The sequence below is a fragment of the Salmo trutta genome, chromosome 7 (assembly GCF_901001165.1).
Source record: "Salmo trutta chromosome 7, fSalTru1.1, whole genome shotgun sequence".
NCBI classification, from domain to species: Eukaryota; Metazoa; Chordata; class Actinopteri; order Salmoniformes; family Salmonidae; genus Salmo; species Salmo trutta.
Genome location: NC_042963.1, coordinates 59379690 through 59401872, shown reverse-complemented (window position 1 = coordinate 59401872; position 22183 = coordinate 59379690). Strand labels below are relative to the sequence as shown.

General features: G+C 47.0%; 1 protein-coding gene across 2 annotated transcripts in view; it reads left to right on the top strand.

Annotated features, from left to right (window-relative positions):
* Positions 1-22183, top strand: part of hexa (hexosaminidase A (alpha polypeptide)) — a 72711-nt gene that overhangs the window by 32789 nt on the left and 17739 nt on the right. The window contains exons 11-14 of one of the 2 annotated variants that reach the window (XM_029759553.1): positions 1195-1375; positions 3733-3823; positions 4980-5087; positions 11012-11434. In XM_029759553.1, coding sequence (XP_029615413.1) covers positions 1195-1375; positions 3733-3823; positions 4980-5087; positions 11012-11075 — 444 coding nt within the window. In that variant the 3' untranslated portion in view covers positions 11076-11434. Of the gene's footprint in view, positions 1-1194; positions 1376-3732; positions 3824-4979; positions 5088-11011; positions 11435-22183 lie in introns of those variants that run through there. The other variant, XM_029759554.1, reaches the window with a different exon arrangement.

Below are 22183 nucleotides of genomic sequence, written 5' to 3'. Positions count from 1 at the left end.
TTTACATTCATTCTGATTATTTCCAGGGATACACCACATCCTGAAATATAGGTAGATATCTTTGTTAGAAATAATATTATATTTTCCTTGACAGAGTGATGGTGAATGTAAAAAATATCTCAACTTACCCCACTCTCCCCTGCATGTGGTTGTCAACCATGGACCAGCACTCAGGCTGATGTAGTTATTGTTGCCACCAGGTGGGATGAAATACTTTTTTATTTTGTTACAAGTACTTTCTATAAAAAAAAACAAAGAAAAGGAGACCAGTCTCAACATCAACAGTGAAGAGGCGACTCCGGGATGCTGGCCTTCTAGGCAGAGTTGCAAAGAAAAAGCCATATCTCAGACTGGCCAATAAAAAGAAAAGATTAAGATGAGCAAAAGAACTCTGCCTAGAAGGCCAGCATCCCGGAGTCGCCTCTTCACTGTTGACATTGAGACTGGTGTTTTGTGGGTACTATTTAATGAAGCGGCCAGTTAAGGACTTGTAAGGCGTCTGTATCTCAAACTAGACACTCTAATGTTCTTGTCCTCTTGCTCAGTTCTGCACCAGGGCCTCCCACTCCTTTTTCTATTCTGGTTAGAGACAGTTTGTGCTGTTCTGTGAAGGGAGTAGGACACAGCGTTGTATGAGATCTTCAGTTTCTTGACAATGTCTCGCATGGAATAGCCTTCATTTCTCAGAACAAGAATAGACTGACGAGGTTCAGAAGAAAGTCTTTGTTTCTGGCCATTTTGAACCTGTAATCAAACCCACAAATGCTGATGCTCCAGATACTCAACTAGTCTAAAGAAGGCCAGTTTTATTGCTTCTTTAATCAGTAGAGGAGTTTTCAGCTGTACTAAAATATTTGCAAAATGGTTTTCTAATGTTCAGTTAGCCTTTTAAAATGATAAACTTGGATTAGCTAACACAACGTGCCATTGGAACACAGGAGTGATGGTTGCTGATAATGGGCCTCTGTACGCCTATGTAGATATTCCATTAAAAATCAGCCGTTTCCAGCTACAATTGTCATTTACAACATTAACAATGTCTACACTGTATTTCTGATCAATTTGATGTTATTTTAATGGACAAAAAAACATGCTTTTCTTTTCAAAAACAAGGACATTTCTAAGTGACCCCAAACTGACCCCAAACTGTTGAACAGTAGTGTACATGGCACTTTTTTTTCTACCCTGCCTCAGATCCCAGTGGACACGGTGCTCCACATCTGGAAGGGTAGTCCAGGTCAGATACAGCAGGAGCTGAGTACCATCACCCTGGCTGGGTACAGGGTCATACTGGCTGCCCCCTGGTACATCAACCACATCAACTACGGACAGGACTGGAAAACGTACTACACCATACAGCCACTCAACTTCACTGGTGTGTGCAGAAGCTCGTGTCACTTTAAAAAAATCGGTGAAACAGGTTTAATGTAATGGTGGGAATGAAATTAATGGTACGGTATCAAATCGATGTGTTCAAAAGGTATCAAATAAATTAACAACGGGTAACACATTGATACCTTTCCATTTATTCAATTTCAGCCAATTGATTTGTTCCTCCAGCAGCCTCCACTACTGCAGCATACTGGGACTGGGGCAGGGCTGCCCTGGGACTGGGGCAGGGCTGCCCTGGGACTGGGGCAAGGCAGTCTAGGACTATAGTTATTATTATAGTAGGAGACTGGTCTATGGATAATATAATATAGCGCAAGTACGCTTTTGGTCATGTAGTATGTGGACACCTGCTTGTCGAATATCTCATTCCAAAATCATGGGCATTAATATGGAGTTGGTCCCTCCCTTTGCTGCTATAACAGCCTCCACTCTTCTGGGAAGGCATTCCACTAGATGTTGGATCATTGCTGCGGGGGACTTGCTTCCATTCAGCCACAAGAGCGTTAGTGAGGTCGGGCACTGATGTTGGCGATTAGGCCTAGCGATTAGGCCTAGCTCGTAGTCGGCGTTCCAATTCATCCCAAAGGTTTTCGACGGGGTTCTTTCACACCGATCTCGACAAACCATTTTTGTATGGTCTTTGCTTTGTGCACGGGGGCATTGTCATGCTGAAACAGAAAAGGACATTCCCCAACCTGTTGCCACGAAGTTGGAAGCACAGAATCGTCTAGAATGTCATTGTATGTTGTAGCATTAAGATTTCCCTTCAGTGGAACTAAGGGGCCTAGCCTGAACCTACTCCCAACAAACTTTACAGTTGGCACTATGCATTCCAGCAGGTAACGTTCTCCTGGCATCCGCCAAACCCAGATTCATCTGTCGGACTGCCAGATGGTGAAGCGTGATTCATTACTCTAGAGAACGCATTTCCACTGCTCTCATGCCGGCGAGCTTTACACCACTTCAGCCAACGCTTGGCATTGCGCATGGGGATCTTAGGCTTGTGTGCGGCTGCTCGGCCACGGAAACCCGTTTCATGATTCTCCCGACGAACAGTTCTTATGCTGACGTTGCTTCCAGAGGCAGTTTGGAACTCGGTAGTGTGTCTTGCAACCAAGGACAGTCGATATTTACGCGCTACGCACTTCAGCACTGGGCGGTCCCATTCTGTGAGCTTGTGTGGTCTACCACTTTGCGGCTGAGCCGTTGTTGCTCCTAGACGTTTCTACTTCACAATAACAACATTTATATTTTGACTGGGGCAGCTCTAGCAGGGCAGAAATTTGATGAACTGACTTGTTGGAAAGGTGGCATCCTATTACGGTGCCACGTTGAAAGTCACTTAGCTCTTCAGTAAGGTCATTCTACTAACAATGTTTGTCTATGGAGATTGCATGGCAGTGTGCTCGATATTGTACACCTGTCAGCAACGGCTGTGGCTGAAATAGAATCCACTAATTTGAAGGGGTGTCCACACATATATCTGTCTGTCTGTCTGTCTGTCTGTCTGTCTGTCTGTCTGTCTGTCTGTCTGTCTGTCTGTCTGTCTGTCTGTCTGTCTGCCGTGTTGCATCGTGCCATGCCGTGTTGTGCCGCGTTGTACCATGTTGTGTTGTGCCGTTGTGCTGTGCCGTGTTTTGTTGTGCTGTGCCGTGTTTTGTTTTGTTGTGTTGTGCCGTGTTGTGTTGTGTTGTGCCGTGTTGTGTTGTGCTGTGCCGTGTTGTGCTGTGCCGTGTTGTGTTGTGTTGTGCTGTGCCGTGTTGTGCCGTGTTGTGTTGTGCTGTGCCGTGTTGTGTTGTGTTATGCTGTGCCGTGTTGTGTTGTGCCGTGTTGTGTTGTGTCGTGTTGTTGTGTCGTGTCGTGTTGTTGTGTCGTGCCGTGTCGTGTTGTTGTGTCGTGCCGTGTTGTTGTGTCGTGCCGTGTCGTGTTGTTGTGCCGTGCCGTGTTGTTGTGCCGTGTTGTTGTGCCGTGTTGTTGTGCCGTGCCGTGTTGTTGTGTCGTGCCGTGTTGTTGTGTCGTGCCGTGTTGTTGTGCCGTGTTGTTGTGCCGTGTTGTTGTGCCGTGCCGTGTTGTTGTGTCGTGTCGTGTTGTTGTGTCGTGCCGTGTCGTGTTGTTGTGTCGTGCCGTGTTGTTGTGTCGTGCCGTGTCGTGTTGTTGTGCCGTGCCGTGTTGTGCCGTGCCATGTTGTTGTGTCGTGCCGTGTTTTGTTGTGTCGTGTTGTTGTGCCGTGTTGTTGTGTTGTGCCGTGTTGTTGTGCCGTGTTGTTGTGCCGTGCCGTGTTGTTGTGTCGTGTTGTGGGCAGGTGCAGTATGTACTATCCTATGTACTTTACCTCCACAGGTACAGAGCAGCAGAAGAAACTGGTGATTGGTGGAGAGGTGTGCATGTGGGGAGAGTATGTTGATGCTACCAACCTCTCTCCTCGTCTCTGGTAAATAGAAAAGAGTCCCAAATAGCACCCTATTCCCTATATAGTACACTGCTTTAGACCAGAGCCCTATAGAACCCTATTCCCTATATAGTGCACTACTTTAGACCAGAGCCCTATAGAACCCTATTGCCTATATAGTGACCAGAGCCCTATGGAACCCTATTCCCTATATAGTGCACTACTTTAGACCAGAGCCCTATAGAACCCTATTCCCTATATAGTGCACTACTTTAGACCAGAGCCCTATGGAACCCTATTCCCTATATATCAAATCAAATTTCAAATCAAATTTATTTATATAGCCCTTCGTATATCAGCTGAAATCTCAAAGTGCTGTACAGAAACCCAGCCTAAAACCCCAAACAGCAAGCAATGCATGTGAAAGAGGCACGGTGGCTAGGAAAAACTCCCTAGGAAAAACTCCCTAGAAAGGCCAAAAACCTAGGAAGAAACCTAGAGAGGAACCAGGCTATGAGGGGTGGCCAGTCCTCTTCTGGCTGTGCCGGGTGGATATTATAACAGAACATGGTCAAGATGTTAAAATGTTCATAAATGACCAGCATGGTCAAATAATAATAATCATTGTAGTTGTCGAGGGTGCAACGAGCACGTCCGGTGAACAGGTCAGGGTTCCGTAGCCGCAGGCAGAACAGTTGAAACTGGAGCAGCAGCATGGCCAGGTGGACTGGGGACAGCAAGGAGTCATCATGCCAGGTAGTCCCGAGGCATGGTCCTAGGGCTCAGGTCCTCCGAGAGAAAGAAAGAAAGAAAGAGAGAAAGAGAGAATTAGAGAGAGCATATTTAAATTCACACAGGACACCGGATAAGACAAGAGAATACTCCAGATGAAACAGACTGACCCTAGCCCCCCGGCACATAAACTACTGCAGCATAAATACTGAAGGCTGAGACAGGAGGGATCAGAAGACACCTATATAGTACACTACTTTTGACCAGGGACCCTAGGGACATTTTTCAAACAGAAATAATAACAGGCAAGAATCTAAATACAGTAACACAAGGTGTGTGTGTGTGTGTGTGTGTGTGTGTGGGTGTGTGTGTGTGTGTGTGTGTGTGTGTGTGTGTGTGTGTGTGTGTGTGTGTGTGTGTGTGTGTGTGTGTGTGTGTCTGTGTGTGTGTGTGTGGGTGTGTGCAGGCCGAGGGCGAGTGCTGCTGCAGAGCGGCTGTGGAGTGATGAGAGGATGACCTCCAGTGTGATCGACGCCTACCCTCGCCTCGTGGACTTCCGCTGCAGGCTACTAAGGTACAGGGTTATGATAACTCTCCTCTCTAGCCCAGTTAGCCTGTATTCGTTTCCCCATTAGACAGCTCTGCAAGAGTTATAATGCCAAACTACTTTGGTTACTCACCAATTATAGAGTTTTGGTGAGTAACTAGCTTTTTTTACTGCTGTTACTTAATAAAAATCTATACTGAACAAAAATATAAACGCAACATGTAAAGTGTTGGTCCAATGTTTCATGAGCTGAAATAAAAGATCCCAGAAATGTTCCATATGCACAAAAAGCTTATTTCTCTCAAATGTTGTGCACAAATTTGTTTACATCCCTGTTAGTGAGCATTTCTCCTTTGCCAAGATAATCCATCCACCTGACAGGTGTGGCATATCAAGAAGATTATTAAACAGCATGCTCATTACACAGGTGCACCTTGTGCTGGGGGCAATAAAAGGTCACTCTAAAATGTGCAGTTTTGTCACACAACACAATGCCACAAATGTCTCAAGTTATGAGGGAGCGTGCAATTGCTGACTGTAGGAATGTCCACCAGAGCTGTTGCTATATAAATTAATGTTACTTTCTCTACCATAACCTGTCTCCAACACCATTTTAGAGAATTTGGCACTATGTCCAACCAGCCTCACAGACCATGTGTAACCACGTCAGCCCAGGACCTCCACATCCGGCTTCTTCACCTGTGGGACCGTCTGTAATTAAGCTCTTTTGTGGGGAAAAACGTATTCTGATTGGCTGGGCCTGGCTCCCCGATAGGTAGGCCTGGCTCCCAAGTGGGTAGGCCTACCCATGGCTGCGCCCCTGCCCAGTCATGTAAAATTCATGCGCCAAATACTCTTAGACACCTCCAGAGGCATCATTCATATAGGGGGCACATGCCTCCTCATATTTGTCCTGTTTAAAAATGTATTTCAATGTTTTTTCTGTAATACTACTATCCACCTAGTAATTTTATGAAGTTGTCTTTAGCTAGCCCAGATAGGTTCCCAACCTCATAACTAGATACCAAGATACCATTTCAGCCTATCGATCAAGTTAGAGTAGCAAGGTAGGTAGACTTTACAAAAGCAAGCAATAACTATTGCACTGAATAAGACTTCTATTCTTTTCAATCCTTTACACATATTTTAGCATAGATGACGAGAATCATATTTAGTTTCTTTACAAAAGAACCACCAGTCAGGAGGATACAGTCAGCTCAAGAGGTATGGTTAGATATATATATAATAATATATTTTTTATATCAGATTAAGCAAAATGATTACAGCTATAGATTGCTGGAAAAAGCTGTTTCAGGTGTTTGAAAATGCTAAAATCTCCAATTTATGGACGGGGGGGCCTTTCAACCCTGTAGACCACCCCTCAGCCATCCTCACGTACTTTGTGTCCCCTGATATGTTTGGGTACATGACGTCCCTAGAACGTCCAATAAAAATCACTCATTACTGCCGCTGCCAGGTGCAGAAGAAGTGGATTTGGCGCATGCGCACTTATTCAAAAACAATAAATTATCTGCCGCTGCCAGGTGCAGAAGAGGTGGATTTGGCGCATGCGCACTTATTCAAAAACAATAAATTATTTCCAAACAAAACATTTTAGGGGTTGCGTGTCCATTTTCATTTAGCCCTCTTTTGGAAGTCTATCCCGGGCGTGACGGCATTAAATAGGTATTTGCGCAACGAAACTCCATATTTGGTGACTAACCAACGTATTTTGACAATATAATCCTTGCAGAGCTGTCTAATGGGGAAATGCATGCTAGCTCCCAGTTAGCTCTCCAGAGAGGATAGTCATTATTCATCATGCTAGCTAACTGGGCCAGAGAGGAGAGTCGTTATTCATCATGCTAGCTAACTGGGCTAGAGAGGAGAGTCGTTATTCATCATTACATTTACATTTACGTCATTTAGCAGACGCTCTTATCCAGAGCGACTTACAAATTGGTGCATTCACCTTATGATATCCAGTGGAACAACCACTTTACAATAGTACATCTATATCTTTTTTGGGGGGGTTAGAAGGATTACTTTATCCTATCCTAGGTATTCCTTAAAGAGGTGGGGTTTCAGGTGTCTCCGGAAGGTGGTGATTGACTCCGCTGTCCTGGCGTCGTGAGGGAGCTTGTTCCACCATTGGGGTGCCAGAGCAGCGAACAGTTTTGACTGGGCTGAGCGGGAACTGTGCTTCCTCAGAGGTAGGGAGGCGAGCAGGCCAGAGGTGGATGAACGCAGTGCCCTTCTTTGGGTGTAGGGACTGATCAGAGCCTGAAGGTACGGAGGTGCCGTTCCCCTCACAGCTCCGTAGGCAAGCACCATGGTCTTGTAGCAGATGCGAGCTTCAACTGGAAGCCAGTGGAGTGTGCTGAGGAGCGGGGTGAGATGTGAGAGAATTTGGGAAGGTTGAACACCAGACGGGCTGCGGCGTTCTGGATGAGTTGTAGGGGTTTAATGGCACAGGCAGGGAGCCCCGCCAGCAGCGAGTTGCAGTAATCCAGACGGGAGATGACAAGTGCCTGGATTAGGACCTGCGCCGCTTCCTGTGTAAGGCAGGGTCGTACTCTGCGAATGTTGTAGAGCATGAACATACAGGATCGGGTCAACACCTTGATGTTAGCGGAGAACGACAGGGTGTTGTCCAGGGTCACGCCAAGGCTCTTAGCACTCTGGGAGGAGGACACAATGGAGTTGTCAACCGTGATGGCGAGATCATGGAACGGGCAGTCCTTCCCCGGGAGGAAGAGCAGTTCCGTCTTGCCGAGGTTCAGCTTGAGGTGGTGATCCGTCATCCACACTGATATGTCTGCCAGACATGCAAAGATGCGATTCGCCACCTGGTTATCAGAAGGGGGAAAGGAGAAGATGAATTGTGTGTCGTCTGCGTAGCAATGATAGGAGAGACCATGTGAGGATATGACAGAGCCAAGTGACTTGGTGTATAGCGAGAATAGGAGAGGGCCTAGAACTGAGCCCTGGGGGACACCAGTGGCGAGAGCACGTGGTGCGGAGACGGATTCTTGCCACGCCACCTGGTAGGAGCGACCTGTCAGGTAGGACGCAATCCAAGAGTGAGCAGCGCCGGAGATGCCCAACTCGGAGAGGGTGGAGAGGAGGATCTGATGGTTCACAGTATCATGCTAGCTAACTAGGCTAGAGAGGAGAGTCGTTATTCATCATGCTAGCTAACTGGGCTAGAGAGGAGAGTCGTTATATTCATCATGCTAGCTAACTAGGCCAGAGAGGAGAGTCGTTATTCATCATGCTAGCTAACTGGGCCAGAGAGGAGAGTCGTTATTCATCATGCTAGCTAACTGGGCAAGAGAGGAGAGTTGTTATATTCATCATGCTAGCTAACTTGGCTAGAGAGGAGAGTCGTTATACATCATGCTAGCTAACTGGGCTAGAGAGGAGAGTTGTTATTCATCATGCTAGCTAACTGGGCCAGAGAGGAGAGTCGTTATTCATCATGCTAGCTAACTGGGCCAGAGAGAAGAGTCGTTATTCATCATGCTAGCTAACTGGGCCAGAGAGGAGAGTCGTTATTCATCATGCTAGCTAACTGGGTCAGAGAGGAGAGTCGTTATTCATCATGCTAGCTAACTGGGCTAGAGAGGAGAGTCGTTATTCATCATGCTAGCTAACTGGGCCAGAGTGGAGAGTCGTTATTCATCATGCTAGCTAACTGGGCCAGAGAGGAGAGTCGTTATTCATCATGCTAGCTAACTGGGCCAGAGAGGAGAGTCGTTATTCATCATGCTAGCTAACTGGGCCAGAGAGAATAGTCGTTATTCATCATGCTAGCTAACTGGGCCAGAGAGGAGAGTTGTTATTCATCATGCTAGCTAACTGGGCCAGAGAGGAGAGTCGTTATTCATCATGCTAGCTAACTGGGCAGAGAGGAGAGTCGGCTGCAGTCATCGGCTGCAGTCCAAACACGTTCATTTTAAATCAAATTGTATTTGTCACATGCGCCGAATACAACAGGTGCGCCGAATACAACAGGTGTAGACCTTACAATGGAGTGCTTACTTACAAGCCCTTAACTTACAATGCAGTTTTAAGAAAATACCCCCCAAAAAAGTAAGAGATAAGAATAACAAATAATTAAAGAACAGCAGTAAATAACAATAGCAAGGCAATATACAGGAGGTAACGGTACAGAGTCAATGTGGAGGCTATATACAGGGTATTACGGTACAGAGTCAATGTGGAGGCTATATACAGGGGGTACCAGTACATAGTCAATGTGGAGGCTATATACACGGTGTTACGGTACTGAGTCAATTTAGAGACTATATACAGGGGGTACCGGTGCAGAGTCAATGTGGAGGCTATATACAGGGGGTACCGGTACAGAGTCAATGTGGAGGCTATATACAGGGGTACCGGTACAGAGTCAATGTGGAGGCTATATACAGGGGTACCGGTACAGAGTCAATGTGGAGGCTATATACAGGGTGTACCGGTACAGAGTCAATGTGGAGGCTATATACAGCGGGTACCGGTACAGAGTCAATGTGGAGGCTATATACAGGGGGTACCAGTACAGAGTCAATGTGGAGGCTATATACAGGGGGTACCGGTACAGAGTCAATGTGGAGGCTATATACAGGGGGTACCGGTACAGAGTCAATGTGGAGGCTATATACAGGGGGGTACTAGTACAGAGACAATGTGGAGGCTATATACAGGGGTACCGGTACAGAGTCAATGTGGAGGCTATATACAGGGGTACCGGTACAGAGTCAATGTGGAGGCTATATACAGGGTGTACCGGTACAGAGTCAATGTGGAGGCTATATACAGGGGGTACTAGTACAGAGACAATGTGGAGGCTATATACAGGGGTACCGGTACAGAGTCAATGTGGAGGCTATATACAGGGGGTACCGGTATAGAGTCAATGTGGAGGCTATATACAGGGGGTACCGGTACAGAGTCAATGTGGAGGCTATATACAGGGTGTACCAGTACAGAGTCAATGTGGAGGCTATATACAGGGGGTACCGGTACAGAGTCAATGTGGAGGCTATATACAGGGGGTACCGGTACAGAGTCAATGTGGAGGCTATATACAGGGGGTACCGGTACAGAGTCAATGTGGAGGCTATATACAGGGTGTTACGGTACTGAGTCAATTTAGAGGCTATATACAGGGGGTACCGATGCAGAGTCAATGTGGAGGCTATATACAGGGGTACCGGTACAGAGTCAATGTGGAGGCTATATACAGGGGGTACCGGTACAGAGTCAATGTGGAGGCTATATACAGGGGGTACCAGTACGGGGGGGTAGATGCTAATAGTCTGGGTAGCCATTTAATTAGGTGTTCAGGAGTCTTATGGCTTGGGGGTAGAAGCTGTTTAGAAGCCTCATGGACCTAGACTTGGCGCTCCGGTACTGCTTCCCGTGCGGTAGCAGAGAGAACAGTCTATGACTAGCCTGCTATGGGTAACTGTATCTAGCTACCTGACAGGAGTGCTAGCTAGCTACATTAGCCTGCTAGGTACATTAATAGCTTTAGGTTGCTTGTTTTTAAGCTCAACTTCAAGATTTTTGCATCTCTGATCAGCGTTCTCCCTCGCTTGGGAAAGGGCCATTTTAAGGTACACTCGGATGTGATGATTTAAAACATCATTCAAGGGCTGAGGGTTTAGGGACGTCTACTTTGAGTTGACTGCAGCCGTAGTCTCCTCTGCCCAGATACTGTTTCGGGGTTACGTTACTTTATGTAAAGTAAGATGTTAATCAAATTAGGCTACACAAGATGTTTATCAAATGTGTTTAGCCATGCACACACAATACAGTTGTTTTGTAATAGTCATTAAGGAAACTAAATCTCCCTTACCATCTCTCCTCTCTCCCTCCCTCCTCTCTCCCTCCCTCCTCTCTCCCTTTCTCCTCTCCCTTTCAATCTCTCCTCCCTCTCTCCCCAGGCGCGGTATCCAGGCAGAGCCTCTGTTTGTGGGTCACTGCAGACATGAGTATCAGGGTATCTGAAACATGGCTGGTTGTGTGTCACTGCAGACCTGTCAGGGCTTTAAATTAACTTTTCTTCATTGGTAGCACTGGTGCTCCTAACTTCAGAAAGTAAGGAGCACAAGACAGAATTTTGGAGCAGCAGATTATATATATTTTTTACTGCGGTAATGAATAACAGTTTTGCAGTTGTATTTTAAAATAAAATAAGGGTTGTTTTAATCACCTGTATACATATGTTTGCTGTTGCACTTTTGAATACAATCAATGTTCTGTTTTGTGTATCACATTTGTTTGTCCAAAACAAATTACCTATATAAATACTGTATGTTTGCCGTTGAACTTTCGAATACAATTATTAAAAGTTGTTTTTATTTTAATGTCTGACCCACTCTCTAGTTATGTGTTCTACATCATCAAGGAAACAACAGGCTGGTAATTAACAATGATAGGACAGCCATCAGCTAACAGACAATAATAATGTAACCAGGCAACGGGCTGGTAATTAACAATGATAGGACAGCCATCAGCTAACAGACAATAATAATGTAACCAGGCAACGGGCTGGTAATTAACAATGATAGGACAGTCATCAGCTAACAGACAATAATAATGTAACCAGGCAACGGGCTGGTAATTAACAATGATAGGACAGCCATCAGCTAACAGACAATAATAATGTAACCAGGCAACAGGCTGGTAATTAACAATGATAGGACAGTCATCAGCTAACAGACAATAATAATGTAACCAGGCAACGGGCTGGTAATTAACAATGATAGGACAGTCATCAGCTAACAGACAATAATAATGTAACCAGGCAACGGGCTGGTAATTAACAATGATAGGACAGTCATCAGCTAACAGACAATAATAATGTAACCAGGCAACAGGCTGATAATTAACAATGATAGGACAGCCATCAGCTAACAGACAATAATAATGTAACCAGGCAACAGGCTGGTAATTAACAATGATAGGACAGTCATCAGCTAACAGACAATAATAATGTAACCAGGCAACGGGCTGGTAATTAACAATGATAGGACAGCCATCAGCTAACAGACAATAATAATGTAACCAGGCAACAGGCTGATAATTAACAATGATAGGACAGCCATTTGCATTCAGCTAACAGACAATAATAATGTAACCAGGCAACGGGCTGGTAATTAACAATGATAGGACAGTCATCAGCTAACAGACAATAGGAATGTAACCAGGCAACAGGCTGATAATTAACAATGATAGGACAGTCATCAGCTAACAGACAATAGGAATGTAACCAGGCAAAATGCTGATAATTAACAATGATAGGACAGCCATTTGCATTCAGCTAACAGACAATAATAATGTTGTAACATGCTGCCTGTCAACTGATGCGTGGATTATGTAATACATGTTTAGTCTCCTCTCACAACTACTAATCAATTTCTTAATCTACAATCTAGCTAATAAATCAACTTGCTTTTAGGGGTGGGACATCCCAAGGATCCCTTATAGTACTGTCTTCCTGATACTATCCGCGATGGTGCCAATAAGGTTTGCACAGGACACAACATTTCCATATGTCGGGTTGATTTGTAATACATTATTTTTCTGGGTGAGTAAAATGGGTGTGAATTTGGTAAAAGCCATCTCCTCGTTGGCAATGCAGTAAGTGGTGCTGGATTTCATCTGTAGCTCAGTTAGCTCTGCCTATTGACCGGCTGGGGCTGCCACCTGTTGCCTGTCTAATACCTCTGGTAGTCAGTAGGTCTAGTGGTGTTGCTGTAGTCAGAAGGCCTAGTGGTGTTGCTGTAGTCAGTAGGCCTAGTGGTGTTGCTGTAGTCAGTAGGCCTAGTGGTGTTGCTGTAGTCAGTAGGCCTAGTGGTGTTGCTGTAGTCAGTAGGCCTAGTGGTGTTGCTGTAGTCAGTAGGTCGAGTGGTGTTGCTGTAGTCAGTAGGTCTAGTGGTGTTGCTGTAGTCAGTAGGTCTAGTGGTGTTGCTGTAGTCAGTAGGTCTAGTGGTGTTGCTGTAGTCAGTAGTCCTAGTGGTGTTGCTGTAGTCAGTAGGTCTAGTGGTGTTGCTGTAGTCAGTAGTCCTAGTGGTGTTGCTGTAGTCAGTAGGTCTAGTGGTGTTGCTGTAGTCAGTAGGTCTAGTGGTGTTGCTGTAGTCAGTGGGTCTAGTGGTATTGCTGTAGTCAGTAGGTCTAGTGGTGTTGCTGTAGTCAGTAGGTCTAGTGGTGTTGCTGTAGTCAGTAGGTCTAGTGGTGTTGCTGTAGTCAGTAGGTCTAGTGGTGTTGCTGTAGTCAGTAGGTCTAGTGGTGTTGCTGTAGTCAGTAGTCCTAGTGGTGTTGCTGTAGTCAGTAGGTCTAGTGGTGTTGCTGTAGTCAGTAGTCCTAGTGGTGTTGCTGTAGTCAGTAGGTCTAGTGGTGTTGCTGTAGTCAGTAGGTCTAGTGGTGTTGCTGTAGTCAGTAGGTCTAGTGGTGTTGCTGTAGTCAGTGGGTCTAGTGGTGTTGCTGTAGTCAGTAGGTCTAGTGGTGTTGCTGTAGTCAGTAGGTGTAGTGGTGTTGCTGTAGTCAGTAGTCCTAGTGGTGTTGCTGTAGTCAGTAGGTCGAGTGGTGTTGCTGTAGTCAGTGGGTCTAGTGGTGTTGCTGTAGTCAGTGGGTCTAGTGGTGTTTGCTGTAGTCAGTAGGTCTAGTGGGGTTGCTGTAGTCAGTAGGTCTAGTGGTGTTGCTGTAGTCAGTGGGTCTAGTGGTGTTACTGTAGTCAGTAGGTCTAGTGGGGTTGCTGTAGTCAGTAGGTCTAGTGGTGTTACTGTAGTCAGTAGGTCTAGTGGTGTTGCTGTAGTCAGTAGGTCTAGTGGTGTTGCTGTAGTCAGTAGGTCTAGTGGGGTTGCTGTAGTCAGTAGGTCTAGTGGTGTTGCTGTAGTCAGTAGGTCTAGTGGTGTTGCTGTAGTCAGTAGGTCTAGTGGTGTTGCTGTAGTCAGTGGGTCTAGTGGTGTTGCTGTAGTCCTAGTGGTGTTGCTGTAGTCCTAGTGGTGTTGCTGTAGTCAGTGGGTCTAGTGGTGTTGCTGTAGTCAGTAGGTCTAGTGGTGTTGCTGTAGTCAGTAGGTCTAGTGGTGTTGCTGTAGTTAGTGGGTCTAGTGGTGTTGCTGTAGTCTTAGTGGTGTTGCTGTAGTCAGTAGGTCTAGTGGTGTTGCTGTAGTCAGTGGGTCTAGTGGTGTTGCTGTAGTCAGTGGGTCTAGTGGTGTTGCTGTAGTCAGTAGGTCTAGTGGTGTTGCTGTAGTCAGTAGGTCTAGTGGTGTTGCTGTAGTCAGTGGGTCTAGTGGTGTTGCTGTAGTCAGTAGGTCTAGTGGTGTTGCTGTAGTCAGTAGGTCTAGTGGTGTTGCTGTAGTCAGTGGGTCTAGTGGTGTTGCTGTAGTTAGTGGGTGTAGTGGTGATGCTGTAGTCTTAGTGGTGTTGCTGTAGTCAGTAGGTCTAGTGGTGTTGCTGTAGTCAGTGGGTCTAGTGGTGTTGCTGTAGTCAGTAGGTCTATTGGTGTTGCTGTAGTCAGTAGGTCTAGTGGTGTTGCTGTAGTCAGTGGGTCTAGTGGTGTTGCTGTAGTCAGTGGGTCTAGTGGTGTTGCTGTAGTCAGTAGGTCTAGTGGTGTTTGCTGTAGTCAGTAGGTCTAGTGGTGTTGCTGTAGTCAGTGGTCTAGTGGTGTTGCTGTAGTCAGTAGGTCTAGTGGGGTTGCTGTAGTCAGTAGGTCTAGTGGTGTTGCTGTAGTCAGTAGGTCTAGTGGTGTTGCTGTAGTCAGTAGGTCTAGTGGTGTTGCTGTAGTCAGTGGGTCTAGTGGTGTTGCTGTAGTCCTAGTGGTGTTGCTGTAGTCCTAGTGGTGTTGCTGTAGTCAGTGGGTCTAGTGGTGTTGCTGTAGTTAGTGGGTCTAGTGGTGTTGCTGTAGTCAGTAGGTCTAGTGGGGTTGCTGTAGTCAGTGGGTCTAGTGGTGTTACTGTAGTCAGTAGGTCTAGTGGGGTTGCTGTAGTCAGTAGGTCTAGTGGTGTAACTGTAGTCAGTAGGTCTAGTGGTGTTGCTGTAGTCAGTAGGTCTAGTGGTGTTGCTGTAGTCCTAGTGGTGTTGCTGTAGTCAGTAGGTCTAGTGGTGTTGCTGTAGTCAGTGGGTCTAGTGGTGTTGCTGTAGTCAGTAGGTCTAGTGGTGTTACTGTAGTCAGTAGGTCTAGTGGTGTTGCTGTAGTCAGTGGGTCTAGTGGTGTTGCTGTAGTCCTAGTGGTGTTGCTGTAGTCCTAGTGGTGTTGCTGTAGTCAGTGGGTCTAATGGTGTTGCTGTAGTCAGTAGGTCTAGTGGTGTTGCTGTAGTCAGTAGGTCTAGTGGTGTTGCTGTAGTCAGTGGGTCTAGTGGTGTTGCTGTAGTTAGTGGGTCTAGTGGTGTTGCTGTAGTCTTAGTGGTGTTGCTGTAGTCAGTAGGTCTAGTGGTGTTGCTGTAGTAGTAGGTCTAGTGGTGTTGCTGTAGTCAGTGGGTCCGGGTAGTGGTGTTGCTGTAGTCAGTAGGTCTAGTGGTGTTGCTGTAGGTCAGTGGTGGGTTCTAGTGGTGTTGCTTCGTAGTTAGTGGGGTCTAGTGGTGTTGCCTTGATAGTCTTATGGTGTATGTTGCTGTAGTCAGTAGGCTTAGATGGTGTTGCTTGTCAGTCAGTAGGTCTAGTGGTGTTGCTGTAGTCAGTAGGGTCTAGTGGTGTTGCTGTAGTCAGTGGGTCTCTAGTGGTGTTGGCTGTAGTCAAGTAGGTCTAGTGGTGTTGCTGTAATCAGTCAAGGTTTTTAGGGTCTGTTTTTTTTAGTGACTGTTGCTTAGTCAGTGGGTCTAAGTGGTGTTGCTGTAGTCAGTAGGTCTAGTGGTTTGTTGCTGTAGTCCAGTGGTCTTAGTGGTAGTTTGTGCTGTGTAGTCAGTAGGTCTAGTGGTGTTGCTGTAGTCAGTAGGTCTAGTGGTGTTGCTGTAGTCAGTGGGTCTAGTGGTGTTGCTGTAGTTAGTGGGTCTAGTGTGGTTGCTGTAGTCAGTGGGTCTAGTGCTGTTACTGTAGTCAGTAGGTCTAGTGGTGTTGCTGTATTCAGTAGGTCTAGTGGTGTTGCTGTAGTCAGTATGTCTAGTCGGGTTGCTGTAGTCAGTAGGTCTAGTGGTGTTGCTGTAGTCAGTAGGTCTAGTGGTGTTGCTGTAGTCAGTGGGTCTAGTGGTGTTGCTGTAGTCAGTGGGTCTAGGGGTGTTGCTGTAGTCAGTAGGTCTAGTGGTGTTGCTGTAGTCAGTGGGTCTAGTGGTGTTGCTGTAGTCAGTAGGTCTAGTGGTGTTGCTGTAGTCAGTGGGTCTAGTGGTGTTGCTGTAGTTAGTGGGTCTAGTGGTGTTGCTGTAGTCTTAGTGGTGTTGCTGTAGTCAGTAGGTCTAGTGGTGTTGCTGTAGTCAGTAGGTCTAGTGGTGTTGCTGTAGTCAGTAGGTCTGGTGGTGTTGCTGTAGTCAGTGGGTCTAGTGGTGTTGCTGTAGTCAGTAGGTCTAGTGGTGTTGCTGTAGTCAGTAGGTCTAGGGTGTTGCTGTAGTCAGTGGGTCTAGTGGTGTTGCTGTAGTCAGTAGGTCTAGTGGTGTTGCTGTAGTCAGTGGGTCTAGTGGTGTTGCTGTAGTCAGTAGGTCTAGTGGTGTTGCTGTAGTCAGTAGGTCTAGTGGTGTTGCTGTAGTCAGTGGGTCTAGTGGTGTTGCTGTAGTTAGTGGGTCTAGTGGGGTTGCTATAGTCAGTGGGTCTAGTGCTGTTACTGTAGTCAGTAGGTCTAGTGGTGTTGCTGTATTCAGTAGGTCTAGTGGTGTTGCTGTAGTCAGTATGTCTAGTTGGGTTGCTGTAGTCAGTAGGTCTAGTGGTGTTGCTGTAGTCAGTAGGTCTAGTGGTGTTGCTGTAGTCAGTGGGTCTAGTGGTGTTGCTGTAGTCAGTGGGTCTAGTGGTGTTGCTGTAGTCAGTAGTCCTAGTGGTGTTGCTGTAGTCAGTAGGCCTAGTGGTGTTGCTGTAGTCAGTAGGTCTAGTGGTGTTGCTGTAGTCAGTAGTCCTAGTGGTGTTGCTGTAGTCAGTAGGTCTAGTGGTGTTGCTGTAGTCAGTAGTCCTAGTGGTGTTGCTGTAGTCAGTAGGTCTAGTGGTGTTGCTGTAGTCAGTAGGTCTAGTGGTGTTGCTGTAGTCAGTGGGTCTAGTGGTATTGCTGTAGTCAGTAGGTCTAGTGGTGTTGCTGTAGTCAGTAGGTCTACTGGTGTTGCTGTAGTCAGTAGGTCTAGTGGTGTTGCTGTAGTCAGTAGGTCTAGTGGTGTTGCTGTAGTCAGTAGGTCTAGTGGTGTTGCTGTAGTCAGTAGGTGTAGTGGTGTTGCTGTAGTCAGTAGTCCTAGTGGTGTTGCTGTAGTCAGTAGGTCTAGTGGTGTTGCTGTAGTCAGTGGGTCTAGTGGTGTTGCTGTAGTCAGTGGGTCTAGTGGTGTTGCTGTAGTCAGTAGTCCTAGTGGTGTTGCTGTAGTCAGTGGGTCTAGTGGTGTTGCTGTAGTCAGTAGTCCTAGTGGTGTTGCTGTAGTCAGTAGGTCTAGGGGTGTTGTTGTAGTCAGTGGGTCTAGTGGTGTTACTGTAGTCAGTAGGTCTAGTGGGGTTGCTGTAGTCAGTAGGTCTAGTGGTGTTACTGTAGTCAGTAGGTCTAGTGGTGTTGCTGTAGTCATTGGGTCTAGTGGTGTTGCTGTAGTCCTAGTGGTGTTGCTGTAGTCCTAGTGGTGTTGCTGTAGTCAGTGGGTCTAGTGGTGTTGCTGTAGTCAGTAGGTCTAGTGGTGTTGCTGTAGTCAGTAGGTCTAGTGGTGTTGCTGTAGTCAGTGGGTCTAGTGGTGTTGCTGTAGTTAGTGGGTCTAGTGGTGTTGCTGTAGTCTTAGTGGTGTTGCTGTAGTCAGTAGGTCTAGTGGTGTTGCTGTAGTCAGTAGGTCTAGTGGTGTTGCTGTAGTCAGTGGGTCTAGTGGTGTTGCTGTAGTCAGTAGGTCTAGTGGTGTTGCTGTAGTTAGTGGGTCTAGTGGTGTTGCTGTAGTTAGTAGGTCTAGTGGTGTTGCTGTAGTCTTAGTGGTGTTGCTGTAGTCAGTAGGTCTAGTGGTGTTGCTGTAGTCAGTAGGTCTAGTGGTGTTGCTGTAGTCAGTGGGTCTAGTGGTGTTGCTGTAGTCCTAGTGGTGTTGCTGTAGTCCTAGTGGTGTTGCTGTAGTCAGTGGGTCTAGTGGTGTTGCTGTAGTCAGTAGGTCTAGTGGTGTTGCTGTAGTCAGTAGGTCTAGTGGTGTTGCTGTAGTCAGTGGGTCTAGTGGTGTTGCTGTAGTTAGTGGGTCTAGTGGTGTTGCTGTAGTCAGTAGGTCTAGTGGTGTTGCTGTAGTCAGTAGGTCTAGTGGTGTTGCTGTAGTCAGTAGGTCTAGTGGGGTTGCTGTAGTCAGTAGGTCTAGTGGTGTTGCTGTAGTCAGTAGGTCTAGTGGTGTTGCTGTAGTCAGTAGGTCTAGTGGTGTTGCTGTAGTCAGTGGGTCTAGTGGTGTTGCTGTAGTCCTAGTGGTGTTGCTGTAGTCCTAGTGGGTGTTGCTGTAGTCAGTGGGTCTAGTGGTGTTGCTGTAGTCAGTAGGTCTAGTGGTGTTGCTGTAGTCAGTAGGTCTAGTGGTGTTGCTGTAGTCAGTGGGTCTAGTGGTGTTGCTGTAGTTAGTGGGTCTAGTGGTGTTGCTGTAGTCTTAGTGGTGTTGCTGTAGTCAGTAGGTCTAGTGGTGTTGCTGTAGTCAGTGCGTCTAGTGGTGTTGCTGTAGTCAGTGGGTCTAGTGGTGTTGCTGTAGTCAGTAGGTCTAGTGGTGTTGCTGTAGTCAGTAGGTCTAGTGGTGTTGCTGTAGTCAGTGGGTCTAGTGGTGTTGCTGTAGTCAGTAGGTCTAGTGGTGTTGCTGTAGTCAGTAGGTCTAGTGGTGTTGCTGTAGTCAGTGGGTCTAGTGGTGTTGCTGTAGTTAGTGGGTCTAGTGGTGATGCTGTAGTCTTAGTGGGTGTTGCTGTAGTCAGTAGGTCTAGTGGTGTTGCTGTAGTCAGTGGGTCTAGTGGTGTTGCTGTAGTCAGTAGGTCTATTGGTGTTGCTGTAGTCAGTAGGTCTAGTGGTGTTGCTGTAGTCAGTGGGTCTAGTGGTGTTGCTGTAGTCAGTGGGTCTAGTGGTGTTGCTGTAGTCAGTAGGTCTAGTGGTGTTGCTGTAGTCAGTAGGTCTAGTGGTGTTGCTGTAGTCAGTGGGTCTAGTGGTGTTGCTGTAGTCAGTAGGTCTAGTGGGGTTGCTGTAGTCAGTAGGTCTAGTGGTGTTGCTGTAGTCAGTAGGTCTAGTGGTGTTGCTGTAGTCAGTAGGTCTAGTGGTGTTGCTGTAGTCAGTGGGTCTAGTGGTGTTGCTGTAGTCCTAGTGGTGTTGCTGTAGTCCTAGTGGTGTTGCTGTAGTCAGTGGGTCTAGTGGTGTTGCTGTAGTTAGTGGGTCTAGTGGTGTTGCTGTAGTCAGTAGGTCTAGTGGGGTTGCTGTAGTCAGTGGGTCTAGTGGTGTTACTGTAGTCAGTAGGTCTAGTGGGGTTGCTGTAGTCAGTAGGTCTAGTGGTGTAACTGTAGTCAGTAGGTCTAGTGGTGTTGCTGTAGTCAGTAGGTCTAGTGGTGTTGCTGTAGTCCTAGTGGTGTTGCTGTAGTCAGTAGGTCTAGTGGTGTTGCTGTAGTCAGTGGGTCTAGTGGTGTTGCTGTAGTCAGTAGGTCTAGTGGTGTACTGTAGTCAGTAGGTCTAGTGGTGTTGCTGTAGGTCAGTGGGTCTAGTGGTGTTGCTGTAGTCCTAGTGGTGTTGCTGTAGTCCTAGTGGTGTTTGCTGTAGTCAGTGGGTCTAATGGTGTTGCTGTAGTCAGTAGGTCTAGTGGTGTTGCTGTAGTCAGTAGGTCTAGTGGTGTTGCTGTAGTCAGTGGGTCTAGTGGTGTTGCTGTAGTTAGTGGGTCTAGTGGTGTTGCTGTAGTCTTAGTGGTGTTGCTGTAGTCAGTAGGTCTAGTGGTGTTGCTGTAGTCAGTAGGTCTAGTGGTGTTGCTGTAGTCAGTGGGTCTAGTGGTCTTGCTGTAGTCAGTAGGTCTAGTGGTGTTGCTGTAGTCAGTGGGTCTATTGGTGTTGCTGTAGTTAGTGGGTCTAGTGGTGTTGCTGTAGTCTTAGTGGTGTTGCTGTAGTCAGTAGGTCTAGTGGTGTTGCTGTAGTCAGTAGGTCTAGTGGTGTTGCTGTAGTCAGTAGGTCTAGTGGTGTTGCTGTAGTCAGTGGGTCTAGTGGTGTTGCTGTAGTCAGTAGGTCTAGTGGTGTTGCTGTAGTCAGTAGGTCTAGTGATGTTGCTGTAGTCAGTGGGTCTAGTGGTGTTGCTGTAGTCAGTAGGTCTAGTGGTGTTTGCTGTAGTCAGTGGTCTAGTGGTGTTGCTGTAGTCAGTAGGGGTCTAGTGGTGTTGCTGTAGTCAGTAGTCTAGTGGTGTTGCTGTAGTCAGGGGTCTTGTGGTGTTGCTGTAGTTAGTGGGTCCTAGTGGTGGGTTGCTGTAGTCAGTGGGTCTAGTGCTGTTACTGTAGTCAGTAGGTCTAGTGGTGTTGCTGTATTCAGTAGGTCTAGTGGTGTTGCTGTAGTCAGTATGTCTAGTCGGGTTGCTGTAGTCAGTAGGTCTAGTGGTGTTGCTGTAGTCAGTAGGTCTAGTGGTGTTGCTGTAGTCAGTGGGTCTAGTGGTGTTGCTGTAGTTAGTGGGTCTAGTGGTGTTGCTGTAGTCTTAGTGGTGTTGCTGTAGTCAGTAGGTCTAGTGGTGTTGCTGTAGTCAGTAGGTCTAGTGGTGTTGCTGTAGTCAGTAGGGTCTAGTGGTGTTGCTGTAGTCAGTGGGTCTAGTGGTGTTGCTGTAGTCAGTAGGTCTAGTGGTGTTGCTGTAGTCAGTAGGTCTAGTGATGTTGCTGTAGTCAGTGGGTCTAGTGGTGTTGCTGTAGTCAGTAGGTCTAGTGGTGTTGCTGTAGTCATTGGGTCTAGTGGTGTTGCTGTAGTCAGTAGGTCTAGTGGTGTTGCTGTAGTCAGTAGGTCTAGTGGTGTTGCTGTAGTCAGTGGGTCTAGGTGGTGTTGCTGTAGTTAGTGGGTCTAGTGTGGTTGCTGTAGTCAGTGGGTCTAGTGCTGTTACCTGTAGTCAGTAGGCTAGTGGTGTTCTGTATTCAGTAGGTCTAGTGGTGTTGCTGTGTCAGTAGTCTAGTCGGGTTGCTGTAGTCAGTAGGTCTAGTGGTGTTGCTGTAGTCAGTAGTTCTAGTGGTGTTGCTGTAGTCAGTGGGTCTAGTGGTGTTGCTGTCAGTGGGTCTAGGGGTTTGCTGTAGTCAGTAGGTCTAGTGGTGTTGCTGTAGTCAGTGGGTCTAGTGGTGTTGCTGTAGTCAGTAGGTCTAGTGGTGTTGCTGTAGTCAGTGGGTCTAGTGGTGTTGCTGTAGTTAGTGGGTCTAGTGGTGTTGCTGTAGTCTTAGTGGTGTTGCTGTAGTCCTAGTGGTGTTGCTGTAGTCAGTAGGTCTAGTGGTGTTGCTGTAGTCAGTAGGTCCTGGTGGTGTTGCTGTAGTCAGTGGGTCTAGTGGTGTTGCTGTAGTCAGTAGGTCTAGTGGTGTTGCTGTAGTCAGTAGGTCTAGGGGTGTTGCTGTAGGTCAGTGGGTCTAGTGGTGTTGCTGTAGTCAGTAGGTCTAGTGGTGTTGCTGTAGTCAGTGGGTCTAGTGGTGTTGCTGTAGTCAGTAGGTCTAGTGGTGTTGCTGTAGTCAGTAGGTCCTAGTGGTGTTGCTGTAGTCAGTGGGTCTAGTGGGGTTGCTGTAGTTAGTGGGTCTAGTGGGGTTGCTATAGTCAGTGGGTCTAGTGCTGTTACTGTAGTCAGTAGGTCTAGTGGTGTTGCTGTATTCAGTAGGTCTAGTGGTGTTGCTGTAGTCAGTATGTCTAGTTGGGTTGCTGTAGTCAGTAGGTCTAGTGGTGTTGCTGTAGTCAGTAGGTCTAGTGGTGTTGCTGTAGTCAGTTGGTCTAGTGGTGTTGCTGTAGTCAGTGGGTCTAGTGGTGTTGCTGTAGTCAGTAGTCCTATGTGGTGTTGCTGTAGTCAGTAGGCCTAGTGTGTTGCTGTAGTCAGTAGGTCTAGT